The sequence below is a fragment of the Lissotriton helveticus genome, chromosome 7, assembly GCF_964261635.1.
Source record: "Lissotriton helveticus chromosome 7, aLisHel1.1, whole genome shotgun sequence".
NCBI classification, from domain to species: Eukaryota; Metazoa; Chordata; class Amphibia; order Caudata; family Salamandridae; genus Lissotriton; species Lissotriton helveticus.
The window spans coordinates 979,559,671-979,582,762 of record NC_136068.1 but is presented as its reverse complement, the minus strand read 5'-3'; the positions used below and the strand labels follow the sequence as shown (position 1 = coordinate 979,582,762).

The window sequence follows — 23,092 nt, the reverse complement described above, 5'->3', positions numbered from 1 at the left end:
CTCAGCCATAAGATATTACAGCACTAACAGCACTTGGTACCAAGGCTACACTCTGACTCACTGGTGGAAGTCAGAGCACAGATAAAATGTAGCATTTTTCCAAAGATCCTTCACAGCTGTGTTACAGCACCCTCTGGATCAAAATCTATTTATGGTGCAGAGGCCATCTCTGGCTGATGGGGCTGGGAACAAAGGGAGAAGATGGAGGCTTAAGGATACATTTCAGTGTTTGGACAAAGAGATCAGAGTTAACAGTATAACTGGAATAAACTGCCAGTGGACCTGCGCCTGGAACCGGAGGAGGCTAGGTTCCGAGCGAAACTTAAAACATTTCTCTACACTAAATAATTGTCCGCTCAGTTTCTGTGTCCCCTGTTAGCTGCCTCTCCCACTTTTAGCGCGTGGACACGCCGGTGTGCGTAATCGCAGCGCTCTACAAATGTCCCAATAATAATAATAATAATAATAATAAATAATAATAATAATAACAGTTCATGCTTACTCTTTGGATTTGGCTTCTCATCCTCTGAACTTTCTGAACTGCTGGCCGGATCAGAGATGCGGACCTTCTTTACCTCAGGGGTCTGGTCTGCCTTGCCAGCCTTCCTCTTCTGGGGACCGGTCGGAGAGCTGCAGGGGCATAAAGCATAGACAAAATTACTTGAAGCACAGGGGTCAGAAATGTCCATGAAGCAAATCAGCCCTCAAGGTCAGACATTGCTGACGACATGCAAACGCTGGAAAGGACCCTATCAAGCTTCTAAACTTCATACATTTTATGACTGATCAAGTCAGAGAAGAACCTCTGAAGACAGCGAGGAGGACTAACAATGAGCCCTACATGCCATCCTATTTATGAAACTACACACTGTTATATGAAATCAATAGAAGGTTAGAATAAATGTCAAATGCAGGTTTGGTAATATGATTGTACACACAACACTGAAATCTGCCATAAATACTTTGGTACTCTCAAATTTAAGGTTAAAATCACTAAAGTTAACGGTAGTAGGACAAGAGGAACAATGAAGTAAATGATGTATGGGTCTAATGACATTTTTCAGTAGCTCAGGGGATAGAATGTGCTGCAAAAGATTTTTTTAATTGGTTACTGGACTAAATGACTACTGTTCTATCAAGTTCTATATTAAAAATTACCTTTAACACAATCACAAACTAACTTTCTTTTTATGATGTAAACATGTGCATGCTTGTTTAAACTACAAAACAACAAACACCCCAAATGAAATGGACTGGCTCAGCAACACAGTCAAATAGCTTCGAAATGTTGGCTATGTAAATCAAGCTAGTCTTTCAGTAAAACTGAATATGTCTTGAGTAAAGGTATTTAACATTGCATAGGTTTGAGAATGGGCTGCACAAAAACTCAAAATATGTATGATAAATTCAATATTCTGCAAATAAGGAGAATGCTAAGGTGTCTATATTCTATCCATGGCATCCTATCCAGGGTGCAAAAAACCATTTGGTTGTCTGAAAGCCCCCCCACCATCAAAGTTTACACTTACTTCGACCACTCTTTGTAGATATCCAACAATGAGACTGTTTGAGAAGTGAACAGCTTCTATAGTAGATAAAGGGGAAAAAAAGACTTTGCATTATAACTCAAGAGAGCAGGAGAAACAAAAGTGTCTGAATAAAGAGCACTAGCCCAACCAGATCCAATCAACAGGCTAATACAGTAAATAAAGAGGTTAGCATTGTGAGGCACTACACAGGGTACCAGTGTGCACCAACTCTAAGGTTTTATATCACTGTCCACTCACATTTAAACTAACAACATACAGATCAAACAGAAGGGCACTGTGTGATAGGTTGGTCAACTTTTTACCTGGACCCCATATCATTGCTTGTATTGACATGCTGCACATTACTTATCTTGGAATCCTCTCCAGGTGCCAGACTGGATACGGAACTTTGTTCAGCTGTATCTCTGCACGTCAGTACAGGACGTCGAGCGACTCTGTAGCGACGTCTCCCGAATGGGATGTCAAAATAGTTCATATAAGCCCTCCCCCGACCCGCCGTCAGGTTCTTTTGTGAAAATGTTTGCGCCAACAAAGTGGAGCCACTTAGAGAAACAGTCTCTGGAAACAGTGTGCCAAAAAGAGAAAAATCTTGTAAGAACATCAAAGATCCCCAAAAAAGAGATGCAGGTCCAAAAGATGGAAAGACCTGACTATCCAAAAATGATAGGCGAATCAAAGATGCTCACCGAAAAGATGGATATTCAAAAAGGACTAGGAGAAGCCCATGCAGAGTAGAAAGCTATAAGACTGTGAGAAACACGGTACAGAGTCAGTAAAAGAGGTAGCCCCAAAGGGGATGCAACCTAAGCTTGGGGAATGCAATGGGACCAAGTAAAATAGTCCATAGAGTCCAGGATCAAAACCAAATGGAAGGAGCGTACACAGCGTGTTCAGCTGCAGCAACACATACAACGACTAAGAGCACCCACGGATCATCGAGGAAACTATCCTGTGAAACTTATTTCGAAAAATAGATCTCCAATGATAGAATGATGGAGAAAAGCAAAAGGTGGAGCCAATGAATGTTGAAGAGCACTGCTAGAAATGGTAAAAAAGAAAACATTCTTATACTGAGAACCTTGAAGATATACAAGACATCCTCCTCAATAATGTAATGGAGATGCTCACTGAAGAGAAGAAAGGAAACAGACAAGTACAACCAAGAAGGTTGAGCCAGGTCACCAAGAAAGGTGTACTGAAATGCAGCGACATACACCGTACAGAAGAAGGCCAGACAACCATATGTGCAAAACACACACACTTTAAATATACATCTACATACATACAAAAGATCCATTCAAGAAATAAATATATACATGGAGAGAAATATATATATATATATATATATATATATATATATATATATAGATATATATATATATCTATATATATATATATATATATATATATATCTATATCTCTTTTCCAATCCTGCTTTCAAATTAAAAAACCAGGCGACACCGTGGGATGTAGATCAACGAAAACTATTTATTCCAGGCGATACAGCCGGACGCGTTTCGACGGGCGAGTCAGCCTTGCTCACTACATATGGATTCTCTATAGTGAGTTAGCATTATATCATGTTAGACTCCCGACACACAGAAGCATTGAATCGTCATGACAACTGGGTGGGGGGGGGGGGGGGGTGAAAGCATAGAAGAGTTCATGCCACATTTGCAAGTCACCATGCTCTGTGAACAAACTTATATAATGTTACTGTTTTTTAGAATTCACACATAATTAAATCAGAATTTTGTATATTTATAAATGCGGTAACTTATTCATTTTAAAAAAGTTGCAGCTTCTGGGACATCAAAACTCGCATTAGTTGACAGTAACAAAACACCCCATTCAAGTTGTTATGGTTCATGTGCGCATCCTGCTCCGATGATGTGTGTCTAAGGACCCGAAGCTGGCGTGTTGCCTGTCAGGTCTGTTGTGTACATCTCGTGCAATTGTGTATTTCTCTTGCCTGTCAGCTACGTGTGTTTGTGAAGTTCAGTGCATTGAAAATATGACGCTGTTGCGTGTTTGCATATGCACTCAATCTCACGTGGGACGGTCGGGTCAAATTTGTAGTGGTACGCATGTATTGCCCAAGTGGTCCTTGGTGCGGGTGTTTGCAGCTGGGTTATAAGCCTTAAGAACCAAATCCACTGTATCCCCATAGATACATGTATTCATACATAAATGTAAAAAAAGGGGGTGAGCTCGGAAACATTGTTTCTGTAACAAAAACGTAAAAAAAAAGATGAATAGGAGAAAAAATGTGTGGGTGCCTCAACGAGTACATTGTAAAAGAAGTATATACAATTATAAGAGTGAATCAGAGGTTACTAGGATTGGGTCCGTGGTGTGACTATCTCAGTGCTGTTATATCATGGTATTTAGAGATGTACACTCGTGGCCTTATCCGCATTCAGGGCCGGACTGGGAACCACAAGTGGCCCTGGCAAAGTGCTTAGCCACCCCCTCCCCACTCGGGGTTGGGGGTGCCGCCGAGTTCTTTGCCGGGCCGGTTTTCGGGCTATTTTGGTACAGGGCCGATTTTGCAGCTATGCTGAAAAAAACGGCCCTGTAACAAAACCGGCCCCCACCCTTGCGGCGCACCAGGGGATTTCGCGGTGCCCGCTATGGCCAGTCCGGCCCTGTCAGTATTCATGCCTTGCGGGATTATACAATCAAACAATAATATGTATCTGGATTCGAGCCGTCTTAGTGCCAGCTGCCTGTTCCCCCCTCTGATGTTCTTTTTTACACTATCCATAACAAAATATGTTAGGTCCTCCCCTCCTTGGCAGCGTGCGGGTAGGTCTCATCGAGAAGTCCACCTTGCGGACAGGTACCAACAACAGTGGTACCCACGCTCGGGAGAAGTCCGGTGACGCCATTCTGCTACACAAGTAGGGTTCCACTTATTGTGGTAGGACCAATTGGCCTACTACTTGTTACTTGTGGAAGGTAATACTTGTCCTTCCCGGTTACGTGTAGGACAGCTGTCATATAGGTCCTGATGAATTGCTAGTTTTAGCATGAAACATGTTGACCGACCACTAGGTAGAGCACACCTCATTGGATCTTAGCACCCGTGAGTGTACCTCCCTACACTGTTTTTAACAAGGTAGTTAAGCCACACTAATAAAAATTCCCGTGGACTTCCTAACCTTTTTTAATCTGCACCATTTCACTCCTTGCTCACGCCTACACTTCACCTAAAACCCTCATATCCACATGCACCAACTGGCAGGAACAAAAGATCTCCGATAAAGAGCCCCTTCGCGGGTGCCCGTCAGACATTGCAGCGCCAGTCTGACGAGGAGCAGAACCCAGATGATGAAGCAAGACACCTAGCTTGCTGGGTGTGTGAGGATTTTAGTTCCGAAAGGGGGCCTTCCCCCCACTTCACTGTCCTTGGTCTCTCTGCATCTCCTACCTAGGGGGAACAGTGTATCCTTTTTTAGGTCTCGCCTGTCGATGCGCATGCGCATCGAGCAAGCGAGACTATAGGGGCTCATCCAGACTTTATCTAACTTGCAAGGAATCGTGGCGATTCCTTGCAGTGCCCGTGACTTTTAAGCTCAATGCGCATGTGCATTGAGCTTAAAAGCGCGTGCACATGCCCCCAGCCGCCTGCCTTGCCTACTCTCTCTCACAGCCTCCCCCAGCTCCGCCCCCTCACTACTTGATTGCACGGCCGCTAGGCCGTGCCTCCCCTACTCTCCTCCCCCCTCCTCCTCTCCTCCCCTGCCTGCCTGCCGCTAGGCCGTGCCTCCCCTACTCTCCTCCCCCCTCCTCCTCCTACTGCCGTGTCGCACCTCTCCCCTCTCCGCCCCCTCCCCTGCCAGCCGTGTTACGGTGAAAGGCTTGTTTGTTTATTTTACCCGCCGTGTCTCTGCTGCTTCCCCCTGTCCTGTCTCTCCTCCTCTCCCTCTCTATACCCTCCCCCTCCCCCCCACCACTCCCATCAAGTCCCTCTGGCCCTTCCCTCCTCCCCGGACCCCTCCTCCCCTGCCCCCTCCTCCCCTGCCCCCTCCACCCTTTCTTGTTGTTACTACGTAAATGGTAGTCTGCCAGCACCGCCCATCCTAGGAACTCCAGCACAAGCTTCTCCTGCCTCCGCCCAGAACTGTAACCAAACACTCAGCACAAGCTTTTCCCAATTCAACTTCAGACCGCCCTCCGCTTCACTGCCCAGAACTGTGTCGGAAGTGCGGGTCGGTTTGTGGCATATTCACCTTCCACCTCTAGCAGTCGCAGCACTTCTTACAGAATTCTGCGAAGTCGCTAATGCATCCAGGTGTTTCTTTTTCTGCTCTTACCTGCACGTTTGTACAAAGTAGGCATAGGACAATTTGGTTTGTATCCAGGTGTTTATTTACGTTGACAACTTCCTGCCGCAGATCTTTCAGTACGTAAAGGAAAGCCCCTTAACCCTAGTTATCGTAAAATGCATATCTCGCCCACCCAGACCTCTCTGCTATTGGTAAGGCGCGTGTCAGGGTTCTCTTTGAGCTCTCTAAAACAAAACATGATAACATGCGCCCAACATAAACAAAGTCTACATGCTTTAACAAACAGGACTCAGGGATCCGGGGTCACACATACTCCAGCTGCCTTTTGTCTCCGGCCAGCATGTGTTTGTGGGGGCGGGGCGATAACCTCCTGTTATCTCACTGGCTGTGTCTTATAAAACATATACACGCACATTAACATTTAGAAACACCTGGTAGGGGCGTAAAACAAGGGATTTTTCATTTGCATGGACCGGCAAGCAGAGTCAGGAATAGAAGGGGTCGAATCAACAGAGAAATCGACACCATGTTTGGCTAAAAGGAATGTCTCTTTCACAAATAGAAAAGACCGTCACTCCTGCTTAGAAAATCGCCTCCAAGCAGTTTAGCCTTGCCTTGTCTGTGTTTTGAGCAAAACAAGTGTCAGCCCTACTTCGTGACTTTTGCACGTCGTAAGTACGAAACCTGTAATCTTCAATGTTTAACAATGTTTTTATTAATTAGCCTCACCAAACCCATCTGCACACAATTGGGACTTGCCATTGTTTTGACCCTTCGCGCAGCCCCATCTCTTCCTTCCAGTTGCTTATTGTCAACTTTTTAAAGTTTAGAAAGTATTCTTTCCAGGTGACTATTTGTCTGCCCACTCTTATTGGGTGGGTGGATGTACAGCCATTTCTCCAACAACCCTTACTTTTTAAATATATTAAAATAAATATTCAGTCTTTCTTTGTAGTGCTGCTTAAGCGGGGCGGACATACGCGGAGATGCAGCTAAATAGGCTCTGCCTCCTGGTTCGAGTTAGTCACTTTTAGCATCCGTCAGATTTGTCCGACTATCTGAAAACAGATTTCTACCAGCAGAAACCCTCAACATCAGACTTGTAATTTCATATCCAGCCGGAAGAAGCCTATTTCTCTTTTTTAATTTGAGATTTCTTTGGGTTTTCCTCCTCTCTCAACGCCACCTCTATTTTAACAACCCCCCACACACACACTTCTTCCTGCATTCCTCCTCCTCTTCTCAGCTCTCTCGCCCCTGCCTCTCCTCTATTTCACTGTGTGCTCTGTGTCTCGACTGCCTTCCCCGCCCATGCCCAGCCTCTTTTTTTTTAATTTGAGATTTCTTTGGGTTTTCCTCCTCTCTCAACGCCACCTCTATTTTAACAACCCCCCACACACACACTTCTTCCTGCATTCCTCCTCCTCTTCTCAGCTCTCTCGCCCCTGCCTCTCCTCTATTTCACTGTGTGCTCTGTGTCTCGACTGCCTTCCCCGCCCATGCCCAGCCTCTTTCATCTTCCCCTCCCACACCGCCTCCCCTCTGCCCATTAATCCATTACCAGCAGCCGGTCCAAGAGAAGCTACTGTCTCCGGAGCTTGGCCGGGAGGGGTGCTGCTGTGCCCGGACCTCCCAGAGCAGCCACTGCACCCCCTCACCATCGACTAACCCTCCCTCTCCTCACCCGCCTCCTGCCGGGGTTATTGGTGGAGAGCCTTCATCCACCGCCTTTGTGCGCTGGGCGGACGCCGCCCCTTTTCTTATCTCTCCTGCAGCAAGCTACCTGATGACTCCAGGGGCCGGAGAGATCTTCAGTGCCACCCTCCCCCACCGGCACCATCCATCATCTTAGCTAGAAAGAGCAGAGAAACCACTGCCCTGCGGCACTTTCCACAACTTCCAGGTTAGAATTGAATCTTGTAGCAGGCGACCACCTACGTTAAAACAATTTATAGAGTACCTACAGAATGGTATCTTAAGGCGCCGAGAGCGGAAGTTAACATTAAAGCACGTTGGTGCTTCGTGGGCCACCGCTGGATGGCAAGTTGGGCCGGATTCCAATCTGCGGTTGCAGCAGCATATCCGCACTTCATTCTTCAAAGCCACACCATTTTGAAAGGTTTTTCAAAAAACTATTCTGATGTGAGACCCCCTCCCACACACACACACGCAACCACTGTTGTTTGTTGATGATCCCCCCAAAACACTTACTTCTGGCTAGGGGCCTGACAGAACACATGCAAGTACAGTTTATTTATATGCCCCCTTATTTAACATATCTCTTGGTGTTGAGTTGAGACACATCAGCCCAATGCTGCTGTTACCCAGGGGTCACTTGTAAAGGACAGGAGGGCCGCTTAGCTCCCTTTGTTAGTTTTTGGAGGGCAGTGTGATGACCACTTTGTGGGATAGTTCAGAGTCAGGTAGCCTGCACTTCTGCCACGGTCTCACTAATTCAGAACGCATTTTTTTTTTACTGCCTCATTAGTTAACCGCCCCACCTCCACTTTGTTGTCTAGTTGGCAGACTCAGCTGAGAGGCCAACAACTGAATGGGTGCATGCAATAGGTCTCGGAGCATTTGAGTTAGAGCTTTTAGATTTGTTTATGGCTTTTTTTCTTTGTAATTCTTTAGCATTGCCTACAGGAAACAAAAATGCTAAAGATAAAAAAAAAAAAACCATAAACAATTCTAAAAGCACAAACTCTAATGCTGCGAGACCTATTGCATTTCCAATGCCACCTCCAGCCACATTTAAAATTACATACTAATATACACATAAGACAGAAGTAATACAAAGGGGACATGTGACACCTTTTGTTACAAACAACACATTACTTAATTATTATTAACATATACACACACTCTTAACATCACCCTCACACAACAAAACTATCACACTCTTTCACACCCGCTCAGTAACGCTAAAACAACATCTCCCTCATACACCATCACACACCTTCAGCCTCACACACACTTACTCACCCTCACACTAACACACTCACACACTCTCTTACGCAAATAACTTCACTCATCCTCCCCCCCTCACACCCCCTAACACTCTACGCGATTGCAGCCTGGAATCCCTGATAACTTTTCTTGTATCCGTGGCTGGCATTCAGTCATCCCAACGTAAACTGGTGCATTTGTCTTTTCTTAGCTGAAAATAATTTTCTATATTTCTATTGCATGATTGATTGAAATACTTTATCGGACAATCGTTCACATTCTAGATAGACAACTTGTACATCACACCCCTCGATGCATTTCGGGTTCGCGCCTTGTCCTTCCTCAAATGGTAAATACTTTTAGGGATGAAAAGGCGCCGGGTCCTGCTGCGTTGTTTTCATTTATATTTCAGACTCGTGCTGTCAATGTCTAACCTACGCTTAAACACACAGGACGAACAATGACAGTTTATTAAATGTATAATTCTGTTTTTATCAGCTCTGAAGTAGCCTCCCTACCGAGCGAGTGCTATTTAATAACAATAAATACAACACATAAGCTCAAAATATTTTTTGTAAAATGTACCTATCGCATTTCATTCTTTTTCACATATAAGAAGATAATTGGGCTTTTCACGGGCAATCAGTAAGACGCTACCTCACCCTCACTGACACTCACTCACACTCAATCACTCTCACCCTCACTCACCAGCAACGCCTCACCCTCAACGCCTCACCCTCAAATCCTCACTCACCCTCACTCTCACTCATCCTCAATCACCCTCAACATCACACACTCACTCACCCTCACTCACCCTCAACACCTCACCCTCACTCACCCTCAACTCCTCACTCACCCTCATTCTCACTCATCCTCACTCAACCACCCTCAACTTCACTGACCCTCAACGCCTCACCCAACACCTCACCTTCACTCACCATCAACATCTCACCCTCACTCACCCACAAAACATCAGCCTCAACACCTCACCCTCAATCACTCACCCTCAACACTTCACCCACACTCACCCTCCCTCACCCTCAATTCCTCACCCACACCCTCAACACTTCACCCTAAACACCTCACTCATCCTCAACGCCTCCCCCTCCCCCTCACTCACCCTCCCCCTCACTCACCCTCAACACCTCACCATCACTAACACTCAACACCTCACCCTCACTAACTCACACTCAATCACCCTCAACACCTCACCCTCAACACCTCACCCTCAACACCTCACCCTCACTAACTCACACTCAATCACCCTCAACACCTCACCCTCAACACCTCACCCTCAACACCTCACCCTCAACACCTCACCTTCAACACCTCACTCACCCTCACTCACCCTCACTCACCCTCACTCACCCTCACTCACCCTCACTCACCCTCACTCACCCTCACTCACCCTCACTCACCCTCACTCACCCTCACTCACCCTCACTCACCCTCACTCACCCTCACTCACCCTCACTCACCCTCACTCACCCTCACTCACCCTCACTCACCCTCACTCACCCTCACTCACCCTCACTCACCCTCACTCACCCTCACTCACCCTCACTCACCCTCACTCACCCTCACTCACCCTCACTCACCCTCACTCACCCTCACTCATCCTCACTCACCCTCAACACCTCACCCTCACCATCACCCACCCTCAACCCCTCATCCTAACTCGCAATAACCCTCCCTCACCCTCACCCTCACTCACTCTCACTCTCACTCACCCTCAACACCTCACTCACCCTCAACACCTCACTCACACTCAACTCCTCACTCACCCCCACCCTCACTCACCCTCAACACCTCACCCTCACACAGTGCAATAGGTCTCGTAGGATTTTTAGTTACAGCTTTTACAATTGTTTATTGCTTTTTTGATTTGTAATTCTTTAGCATTGGCAAAAAAAAAAAAAATGCAAAAGATTTACAACAAAAAACCCATAAACAATTCTAAATGCACTAACTCTAATGCTGCGAGACCTATTGCATTTCCAATGCTTGTGTTTTGAGGTCCTCCGCTCTGCCATTGTCTTTTGTGTTGATGTGGCGGGCCACAAGATATGTCGGGTCGTTGTTTGCGATGGCCCTAAGGTGATGTAGTATCCTGACATGTACGGGATGAATGGTGCTACCCACGTACATTTTGTTACATGTGCACCGCAGCACAAACACTGCATAATCTGTCTTGCAGGTATAGTGTTCCTTGATTTCTAACGGGGTTTTCCTGAGAGGTGTGATCACCGTTTTGGTGTTAGTCCCATGTCTGCAGGCTTTGCACTTGGTGCATTTGAAGAAACCTTTCTGGGCTTTGAACCAAAGGTAACCTCTGTCCTGTGTGGGTGCATTGGTCACTAATTCCAACTGAATTGATTTAGCTAGTCTAAAGGTTGGCTGTGGCAACTTGGCACAAGTTGGGCCAATGGTGGGATCGCAACGGACTAAAGGCCAGTGCATGTACAATATCCTACGGAGATTGGAGTGGTATTTGTTGTACCGTGATTATTCTAGTTGTGTCGTTTGTCCCCTCCACTTTGATTTTCTTGTTGGTTGTGCTCTTATGGAGCAGCTCCTCCCTAGTTTTGGCCATGCTCTTCAATTTTGCCTTTTCTAATGTTTTTGTATTGTAGCCTCTTTTTCCTAGTTTCAGACAGATTTTCTGTAGATGCTTGTAGATCTTTCTGAGAGCTACAATTTCTTCTCATTCTTAAACACACACACTAATATACACACATATATACACACACACGCAAGGATAAACATGCTTATTCAAAAAAATAGTAATTCCTGTAGATGCACAAGTCATATTGGGTACAGCAAAAGTATATCCACTCCTCCGAAGGTAACCCAGGTCTTCTGCCAGTAAATTGGGAGGACAAGAAGTCAAGGAACAAAGGACACTAAGAAAGGAGGTAACCAAGGAAGGACAGAGATAATGCATCCTACAGTCGTAAAAGAAGAGGCGACAACAGTAACTAAAGGTGGAGACATGAAGTAAAGGGGAGAGGAGCTGTGCTAACGGCTAGGGTGGTCCACCTCGAACCTGGGGAACTGGGTTCGAGTCTCGACAACAACGCTGAACATCCTGTGATTCTGGGCAAATCACTTAAATTCCCAGTGCCTAACAAAAATGAATGTGTCCTCATGTAACGCAACTGGTGCTCTGTAAAGTTCTGCGATGCCAGATACCTTGGAGTCAAGTTTGCGCTACATAAAACCCCGTAAAATAAGGCTGAGAAATCGCAACCCAATACAACATAAGAGCAGGAAGTGAAGGCATTGCACAGATAAACAAGGGCAACCTTCCAAGAACTAACACCACTGACTAAGGAGGGGGGATGAGGAGGACGGAGCACAAAGAGCAACTACAACAAAGGGCAACAGATAGTTGATTATGACAATCACACATTTCCCAACTTATGGAATCAGGAGAAACCGGTAAGAAACCTGACCAATGCTTCATGGAAACTTAAGAAAAGATAGGATATGCCCCAATAAAACATAATTAAATAGCCCCACCAACGAAGGGGATTAAATGGAACATCTCCCATAGAAAAAGGGATGCCATGAAGGCAGGAGCGGAAGGAGAAAGATACAGGAAAGTAAGGGAAACCCAGCCTCTTGGGAAATAAGGATACCAGACAAGGATTTAAACAATCAAGGGGACTGGCGTCCCAGGTGAAAAAAACTGAAAATAACAGCCGACAAAACAGCTACCCAAACGGGTGCGATGGCAGACATGTATTTTTAAAAAAGCCGCAGGAGGCAACAGCAGCGCCCGTAACCAAAGTAGGTGGGCAGAATACCGAAAGGGTAAAAACACAATCCGATCACTAGACAGGTGACGATAAACAGCATCAGGAGCACAATTAATTAGAAAAGAGCCTACAAAAGAAAGCAGTGCTGAGACGCAATTCAAAATAATACACCAAAAAGATGCTGATACCACAAGGGCATTAGGGAGATTGAGTTGTGGAACCCGAGCCCAAACAAAGAGAAACACAGATATAAGGAGAAAATGTGTGTCCAACAGAGTAAAAACAGAACCAAGAGAAGGCCCACACCAAAGAGGGTCGAAGACTGGAAAGAAACCATGCCAATGACTGTGCCTACCTTTGGTACCAGTATCGCCCATAGTACATAAGGGACAGAGAAAAGATGAAGTCGAAGTCCCTATAACAGATACTAAGTGCATAGATAGCTTATAAAATGCCTGAGGCATACCAAATAAGGCCCCACAGAACGGGGAACAAGGCTACAGCACATCCACACAAACAGAATACCCGTCACAGAGTAAGTACTCTGATAGGAAAAGAAAATAAAGCGGCAAGAAGAAGCTCTAGAACAAACTTCCACAAGACCACAAAGCAAGATATGCTCCAGAAGGCTGGAAACGAAACTCATCACTGACAGCATAAATTAGGAAAGTGCCCGCAGAAAGCAGGAATACCACACCTGTTGTAACCCTGGAAGGGAGGGAAGCACTCCGCCGTATGAAGGCAGATGAGAGTCAAAACAAGGAGAAAAACTGTGCCCGACATCAATAGTGCAACAGAGTTAAGACTCCGTACCACCATTACCATCTCTGAACTGGCATAAAGCAGAGTCGGCATGCAAAAAGGGAGACACCATTAAAAGACATGTCAATAAAAGTAGTTTGCACAGTGTCCAAAAACCTATTAGTACACAACCATGCACATTGATGTAGAGCTTTGGAAGAGACCATAGCCCAACCAACAGAATAACACCACATACCACAGCAGATGCTTAGAGTGGCAGCTTGTTCCATCTCGTACCAGGGCATTTCGAAGGGAGGGTAAGATGCGCTCCACTGAGCCCCACAAGGCGTGGAAGAAGCGGGCGAGAACACAAGAAGTGTTCGGAGAGAACAGGGCAGAGCTCGAAGAAGAAAAAATATGCCCAGCACAAGAGAGAAATTTTCTGGCCTCTTTCCAGAGGGAAGGAGGGAGAGAAAAAAATTAATAAACACAATCAATTAAAAAAAAATCACTAGAAGTACAAGCTCAATGTTAAGACTAGTCAGGATGTAGAACACCAATTAAATGGTCTGATACAATCCCACAGAAGGAAGTTGTAAATCCAGTATGCCCAAAACTCGATTTAGCATGTCTGCCAGAGCAGAACCCGTAGCCAAACTATGAGGACACATAAGGCTGGAGATGATTCTAACACACTAGTGTCACCCAAGTCAGGTCATGTAACGAGCTAGACTGCATAGGGGTGGAACAGTTTCCAAAATGGGAGACGGACACTACACAGTCTGTAGTACTGCCACAACCATGGTCCTCAGTAGGAAAAACCAGAGGAAGGGAGTCTGAGGCAGTCAGCTCCATCAGCACCACATCGGCCGCCATAACCAAAGCCGGTCGATGCCAAGAAAACGCGGCTTCTATGTAGGAAGGAGTGTTGATCAGTGGCACCACTATGGGAGCCAGCAGATAAGCCAGACGCAGACATTCGAGTTGGCAGAGCAGGAGCAGAAGGTGGGAGCCTCAAAGGGCTGCCCAGCGTCACTGAGGATTCAAATCCAGGAGACCAACCTGAAGCAGGGGGAGAAACAACCGGCAGGGTCAAAGGCACGATCTCATGCACTTCTGCAGGGCCCACGGGCACCCCAGAGGGAGGTGACAACCCAAGAATAGAATGAAAAGATTGAGAATATTGTCTCATATGGGTCAAAGACGCCCCGGCCCCAGGATAGGTGGGGAGACTAGAGTTGGACTCATGCCCAGACACTTCAACTGAAGAGCGGGGATCAGCTAGTGGCTCCACGACTTTGATCAACGATGCCGTGACTTACCTCCGGACATCGAACATGAAGGATGGCCGGCGGGAACAGTTCCTAGCGTGGCCGTGCAGTCAGTCCGTAGAGCACACGTAGGGGACAGAGGAAGACGAGAAGAAGATTTTGATGACTGACATCTGGATCACAAGGAGCTTCATGCGATGTTACCTACATGTTTTCGGTCGGAGTTGGTGACAAGAGTCGCACTGAGTCATGGCCTTACCATATACTACATTCAAACCAAGTGAGGGTCTGTGGCGGACATTTGTCATCCACAGGGCTCACAAGGCTTGAACCCAGAGGACATTGAAGAAGGGTAAAATAAGACAGACTGCTCCATTGATGAGAAAACGTCAAGTAGGACAAAAATAATAGCTGGAGGAACAACAGTGCGGACAAGCTTTGCTGGAGCAGAAAAGGAACTGATGTTAGCGCATTAGGGAGAGAGCCAATATGGAATCAGTTGATGTCAAATTTCTGAATCCAGTCTGGCACCCGAGGAGGATTCTAGGATAAGGAATTTGCGGCTAGATGTCTCCATCAGATATTCCAGGTAATAAAACATTACATAAACAAAGAAAAATTACGCCTCTCTACTTCCATATAAACCTTAGTAAAATAATAAATTCTTTAAAAGCATTCATACCTTTCTCTGCAAATAAAAACATTACCTTTTCCAAGAGCGCTTCTCATCTACAAACAGCAAACTTTATATTTCATAATGACCAAAGGAGGAAAATACATTCTCAGATTTTAGTGCAATGGCATACTGTCTGTATAACGGACAATTCAAGCCAATAGGTCTGGCCTTGGCCAGTTATAAAACTTTTTTTTTTATAACCACATATAAATTAGAGCGGAGGGAGGAGGGGCAACACAAAAATAGGTGAGAAAAAGATTAAATGAAAACAGAGTTGGCCGTTCAGCCTTATTACTAAAGTGTACTACCTTTTAGGTGGATGCGAACATGTGCAGAACCAAAAGTCATTAATCAACGAAGAGAGCCAGCAAATGGCTGATGTGAGCTGACCCACTTGCAGTATGCTGTGGTGGCCAGAAGCAAAATGGGAATATCACAAAAAGATCAATAGATGAAGCGGCCCGATTAAAAGCCCCTGCAAGTACACATACATATATGCCTTTTTATTATGAACTTTTTAGAAAAACACGAGACTGGTGAAACAGATTAAGTGGTTTCTAGGCCAGACCTAAAAATATATTCGGTCATACAGGAATAAACTGATTCACAGTAAGGCAACAATTAAGAATCATTTGCAAACTAGCCTGGAATCAAACTTATTTGAGAATTCAGGTTGATGCCAAAACATGTACCAATACTATTACAGAGGATAACAAAAACAAAATTAATGTAAAGAATCTTATATTGGAGCCAAAATGTACTGCGAGCGGCATATATACTGCTATACTAATAAAGGGAGATAGACTTATACTGCAACCAAGATTGGTTTAAGATTCAGTTTTACTACCAACATCTCGAGTGGGGTGGATTGATTTAACCCCAGAAAGCTTTAGTAGAGAGAAACCTGAATCCAATAATCACATTTGTCTACATCTCCAACAGGAAAATATTGCTGGGAATATTACATGCCTCACTGTATCAAGAAAGCCAGAACCTGTCTTGTTCAATTGACAGAGTGCATTAAAATTTCTTGCAACCATCAATATATTGCATCGATACTTTACAGGAATGTCTGACCAAATATTGTGCAGGCGTTACATTTTAGAATAAAGACTGAGCAGCTGCCTAAGAATTGAATATTCACTACCGTCATGATACACTGATACATGATCCCCCATGATGACCTAAAAGGATAGAGAAAATTCATAATGCAAACGTTTCATACCCCAACTAGCAGCACATCTTTGTGGCTGCACAAATAACCCTTAATTGCTATTTTGCTAATAGGATTATATTTCTTTCTGTGCGTCCAAGGTATCTAAACAAGCATTATAACGAGTATTTTAGCAAATAACTTCATAAAAAAAAAAATCACAATTAACGTATGTGCGAGACAGGCACGCAGTGTTCCAGGAACGAGGTGACAAAAGGCTACAGGATTCAAAACTGCAATGGACAGATGAAATTATATATTAAGTCGGGATAAAGAAGAGACCCGGCTACCTTTAAATTCAATACTTGGCACGTAGGCTCAGACGTCACCATTCCTTTAATCTTATGTTTCCAACTCGCTCACTCTCACTACAGAGCCACAGGCACAGACTATTACTCACCTTCTGTACTGGACTGAACTGGACCTTTAGCTCCCCTCAATAATATGAGATGTGATCTGCCTCGCATGGACACCCCCCCAGTTTCCCCTTTCTCAGTCCTAATTAGGATGCCTCTGCCAGTACTGGGGAAGGTGGAAGGTCATTTGAAATACATCTACACCCAATACACAAAGGTGTTTCAAAGACAATTATCAGTTTCCTTCCAACAATATTTGAGAGAGTACCTTGAAAACATAGGCCTTTCCAACCAAACAAGGGTACTTGATCAATGCCTTTGGAGGTAACATGCACCTCTGAGCAACACATTGGAGTAATTGTGTAGGAAAGTAGCCCTTTTGACATGGTCACCCCACTTTTTGCCTGGTAAATTATATAATTTTGACTGGAAGTGCACTGTGTTCCAGCTAACCAGGTCCCCAATGCCAAATCTCCTTCCCAAAACTGTACAATTGTTTCCCCCAATAGGCAAAACCTTTAGCACCCTAGTTAGTGATACCCATCGATACCCAGAGCATGAGGTACTAAACCTAGGATCGGTGATTTGCAAAGAAATCAGCAGTTTTGTAAAAATGATGAGATTTTAACAAAAGTGCCTGCAAAATATGTTAAAAAGTACAGTTCAACCTCTCTTTACTGGTTCTGTGCTGCAACTGAGCCAGTAAAGTGAGGGTGAGCAACAGGCCAGCAGGAAGCAGAGGTGTTAAAGGCCTCTGCTGCCTGCCTTTCAAATGCAACTAGAACCCCTCCTGAGCAATTAGCCTGCCGCCTCACACGTTTGTGTGCCCCCTGCAGGCTAATTAAAGCTGCAGGCTAATTAAAGCTACAAAATATGTAAAAGGTCCCACATCTCCTATTGTGTTTTTTTTATACCTGCCCTCAACTTTCTCTGCCGCCACCCCCACCCCTCGCAGCCTTTCACCTCTGCTGCCCTGTACGCATATGTGGTCTGATGCCAAAAAGAGCAGGTTTCATACAGTAATCTGCCCTCTTTGGTATCAGACACCCTCCGGTTCCAGCCTCTGCGCTGCTGGAGACTCTGCAAAGTTACAGACTGTGACATAGCACAGTCTCAAGCAGTGACCGAGCACAAGCCTTCGGTATTTTTGTGGTGGGCACATTCTTTGCCAACAGCAAAAATACACCGAATTTTGAGCTCTTGCGCCGCACATTTTGCTTTTTTTGCCGCGAAATTTGCCACTCAAAGCCGCAACATGACTGCTTCACTGAAAATAGGGATGTTTGGTATCGAACATCTCTTATTGGGAAAGCCGCACTGATGCCAGTGCTGGATTTACCAATACATGCAGCCAGACAGCACCTTAGACGTGCCCCCTAGAAAACCTACAGGCCTCTGGTGGACTTGGTTCACAGGTTTTCTGTGTGCCTTCCTCCCAAGACGCTGTTCTGACTTCGTTGCGTGAGAGCCTTCACTCTGAGGAGACCTGGAACAAAAACTTGTCTGGGAAGGGGGTGCAACACTTTCTTCCACAGGATAACTTTCTGATTAGCCTCTCTGGGCAGGCAAGCTTCAGAGAGCTGCCGCCTTTGGAATGCGAATCTGGTGTCCCTCACAGGAGAGGGAGGCATGCCCCACACCCTTTTAGTCCAAAGCCCCTTTGACACCTGGACAGGTGGGAGAATTAGCTTGTCAGGGTTGCGTGCCACCCCAAAGGTGAGCTAAACTGAGGCAGACAAGATTTTTCCTAAGTAGCAATTTTGTGATGGCATACTTAGGAATTCTAGGAGAGGGTTATGCTCACTTCCAACAGGAAGTGGTCCTATACGAAGAAGTAGTAGTACCCCCAATACTAATTAGTCCTGCCGTAGCAAATAATTTATAGCTTTACTGTTAGGTACTTTACACAGACGGCAATCCACTATTTACATGTTTCTCTTATCTGCACCATATTACAGGATGGGAGGGAAACACTTTCCAGGGAGATGATCTTCATAATAGAAGATCTGAGTGCACATGTACCTTTCAGAATGCCACTTGTGCACCTCATTGACCACAAGGGGAACCTACACGCCACTCCCAAGGTTCCATTGTGCCACTAATCAAGGTTAGTCATTAGGTGCAGAATCTACACATAGTTGGCTTTTAGCGGGTGCTTCTGCCCAAAGAATCCTCAGCGTGCCCAGACACTGGAAAGTCACCACCAGATATACTTCAGTCAGGTTGCAGCCCAGAGCTTTATGCCCAACCACACCTTCTGTGAGACTCTGCAAGTTGGGGAGACTAGCCTTTCATCAAAACTGTAAATCAAGCCCCGGAACTCTCTCATTACGATCACTCCTTACTCCGATTAAAAGGACTCAGGCAGCATAACTGTGAAGACACAAAACACTTGCAGACTAGGACACCAGCATATAATGTGCAGCTAGGCCACTTACCATGGGACTTGACAAGACAATCATTCTAATGTGCCACAAACAAGGTGCCAGCCATCATCAGAAATGGGAGGATTGAAAACAACCCTTCGCAAACCCCTCAGCAAATGGCTAATTCCAATCTAATTTTGACTCACAAAACCAAAGTACCTCTGGAATGCAACATAGAAAGGGAACAACAAATGAAAGATGTTGTGTTTGAGTTCAACTCCTTTAAGCTTACCCTAGGAAGAGACTGGAGACACGAAAGAAAAATACATGCTCTTGATAGGAGTGCAAATACCACTTTATGAAGGCTGGAAGAATAGCGAGAGTCCTTGGTAGAATGGTTAGGCTGCATTTGGTTTCGAGGTTGTTACCTGGTAAAAGGGCCTGCATTTTCTGTATTAATCTCTGCAGGAGGGATTACAAACAATTCCCTTAAACAACCTAAAAGGATGCAATAAAGAATAACTTTGCAGTTACTAACATCTTATATTTATCTGGTCGTTCTGATGTACACAATCTACTGGAGGAATTTGTTTAGATCAGAGAATATATAAATAATATACATTTAATGTTGGTTTGGCAGTATGTGAGTGTCAACCACACTGAAAGGGTATGGGGAACCATATAGCAAGATATATGTTGCATAAGCCTGCAGTGGGCCTGACTCAACTCCATCTGTGTCTACAACACTGTGCAGAAGATTCTAACACTACATATGACCTGCAAAGTTGAACATAGCTGCTATGAAGTGAAAGTGAAATAGTGACATTCAAACGTGATTATATACAAGTGAGTGAGGGGGGGGGGGGAAGAAAAAGTCTTTTTTTGGCCAGTTCCAGTATTTAGTTATAATTATCCCAGTAGTCCACTTAGGTTGGCTATAATAAAACTGGATATCCTGTACTGGTCCAATGGTTTCAATATCGTCGACGTTTCGACCCTATGGACGCCTTATATAATCACGTTTGAATGTCACTATTTCACTACATGTCACATTATATTCACTCAATTTTATAATGCGCCTTCTTTAGAAAAAGTATTTGTAAATTGTGAATAAGTTTTGATAGATTTCATAGATTAAAACGGATGGTTACCCTGAACGTTTTTAGTTTTGGATTTGCATTGTGAGCAAGCTCCTCTTTTGGAGCACTGTCTTAAGTAACCGTATGACTAAATGAACAGTGAAAAGATTTAATTCATGTATTGAAGTAATCAGGTTACATACCCGACAGAACCATTGTTTATATTAAATTGTATTGCCCAGGTTCTGAGGGATACTGAGGGATACTGGGTCACCCCATGGTGATTTACACACTACCACTAGCAGCGTATTACCCCAGTGCTGTTGTCTTGCTTTGTGGCTCACCCAGGCTTGTCAACTCCCTTGGAGTGTAGTCCTTTACTCCATAAACTGAAATACCACCTCCCAACTTCTGCAGTGCCTGGATGGCTATGGATAAATGGTGCTCATCTGAGTATGAGAATGCTAATATATCTAAATGCAATGACTCGCTTATTCAATGCTCTAACTGGCCTTGTATGCATGCAGGTGGACATTCTTAAACTTCCCCCAACCTTCCATTAATATGAGGAGACCGAGACATATGCACAAGTCTACACCTGGGACCAGGATCCTAAACACACTTACGAGCGTGATAAAGTCTACCATTTAGCAGGCTATTTTCCATACTGTAGTATTTTTTCTCCAATATAATATATAATCCATGATCGAAAAAGGAGTCTAGCAGACAGTCTTATTGGTTGCTGGATTTATTTATTTTTTACATTTTTATGTATGTATGCATTTATTGTGAAAGGAATAAGCACTCAAACAAGAATGCTTTCTGTAGCAACAGACCCACAATATATAAAGTCACTAACAATTTGGGTTGTGGACAGATAGAATTGTGCGGATAAGATACTTTGTGAGTGGTGTATTTGGACACTAGAGCGACACCAACAGAAAAGTTCCACTAAGCAATCCTGTAAAAACATGCAACATATTTACATCGGGAGGGTATCAAGGACCCTTAATAAGAGTGCACGGGTGAACGAACAATTATTAGTTAATACCACTTGCAGATTTAAGTAGGGATTTCAAGCCAGTTTTGAAAGCAACACGAAAGGATATGGAGCATAGTTCAGCTGAGAGTTTATTTTATGGGTAAAATCCATGTATCCAGAATGATCAGACTCATGAGGCAGCAGAGAAGTTTAAAGGAAACATGGAGTTTGTTAATTGAGTGTAGATTAGATAAGGGTGTATATCTGATCAGCATTTGCAAGAGGTAGTTGAGACGTGGCTCAAGACGATGAACAGCAGAGTTAGTAGTTTGTATGTAGCTATGCCGTTATGCCGTTAAAGTTGATTTGATGAAAGAAGTGCGTAAAAGTGCCCACAACACTACGTTCACCGCTTTATTCAGTGGCCTGATCAAATACTGAGTAACGTCAGCTAGGAGGATATTGTAGTAATATAAATGCTTATGGACAAGTACGGAGAAGTCATGCAGAAAGATGTTGAGAAACACATTTTGCAGATATTGACTATTTGGGATCAGACAGCTGTAGCCTTGGAGAAAAATTACAAGGTCATGGTTGGGTTGAACTGTAGGTTCCAGGCTGAAGGCGTGTTTGCGGGAAATAGAATATAAAAGTGAGAATATGCAGATAAGGAAGGAGTGTAAGACTTCTGTCTTCAAGAAGAAAGCTATATGCAACTGCTTCCATTCAGTATTGAGTAGCTGCGAGGCAGTCTGAAATTTTGGAGCAGCTATAGTTGAAGTTAGCTGGTAAAGAACAACAATATTTGCATGTCAGACTAAAGAGGAGACAAAAGAAAAAGAAAGAGAAGAAACAAGCATTTACAATGCAATGGTTTCGCCTTTTGAAAAGTTTGAGCTATTGGCATTGTAAATGACAACATTTGTATTTATGTGTTGGTTTTGAAAACAGATACATAAATGGCATGGTCATTTACAATGCCAATAGTTTAATCCCCGACCTGCCTTGGATACCTACTTGCCAAAAAAGTGCTTTAACACCCCATTGGGGGTAACAAGCGCTATATAAATGAAAACCACGGACAGCGGGAGGGGGGACGGGCTCACGGACAGCGGGAGGGGGGGACGGGCTCACGGACAGCAGGAGGGGGGGACAGGCACACAGACAGTATGTCGACAACGTTTTTTGATACTTATGTTTAAGAAATACAGTTAAACGTAATTATTACGTTAGTTATGGAAAGAACATTGGCTATGGAAAGAAGCTCGCATTTAAGCCACAGGATGAGAGCTGCCATTCCTAGGAAATAATAAAAATAAAAAGATTAGCCCGAGCATTGCTACAATACAAAAAAAGTAATTGGAGGCACAAGGGAACAAGCTACATCCAAGTCGCCATGACAGAGTCTCGGTCTGAAACTGCAACCCCTGCCCTGTGGGGGGGGGCGGCGGCGCCGACTCACCGGTGGTCCCGAAGATCGGAGCCCCACGCAAGACACAACGGACTCGGATCCAGCCCCACTGGTGCGCAGCCAGCAGTTATGGCCAGAGAGGAGCACCACCAACAACATGGGCAGCCTAACCAGAGGGGCCCCCGGCATTTCGCCCGACTATCTCCCGCTCATGTAAGAAGCCAGGGATAGATTTCCCCCGCTCCCAAAAGCAGGCGGGGGGCACGCGGTTCATCATTCATTGTGTGCAGCATTAGCCGCAGCCGGGGGGGGGGAGGGCGTAGGGCCCGCCCATGCCACCTGGGGATGCCGCTGCTGTTCCACGGGGGGCGGGGAAGGTGTGAGTACATGCCACAGGAGGCGAGGGAGGGGGCACAGCGCTGGTGCCGGTGGCAGGGGCGGGGGG

General features: G+C 44.9%; 1 protein-coding gene across 6 annotated transcripts in view; it reads right to left on the bottom strand.

Annotated features, from left to right (window-relative positions):
- Window positions 1-23,092, bottom strand: part of TCOF1 (treacle ribosome biogenesis factor 1) — a 402,392-nt gene that overhangs the window by 322,220 nt on the left and 57,080 nt on the right. For all 6 annotated transcript variants that reach the window (XM_078653593.1, XM_078653591.1, XM_078653592.1 and 3 more), the window contains exons 2-3: window positions 1,530-1,585; window positions 503-630 (exon numbers count right to left, since the gene is read on the bottom strand). In XM_078653593.1, the coding sequence (XP_078509719.1) occupies window positions 503-630; window positions 1,530-1,585 (184 nt within the window). The remainder of the gene's footprint in view (window positions 1-502; window positions 631-1,529; window positions 1,586-23,092) is intronic.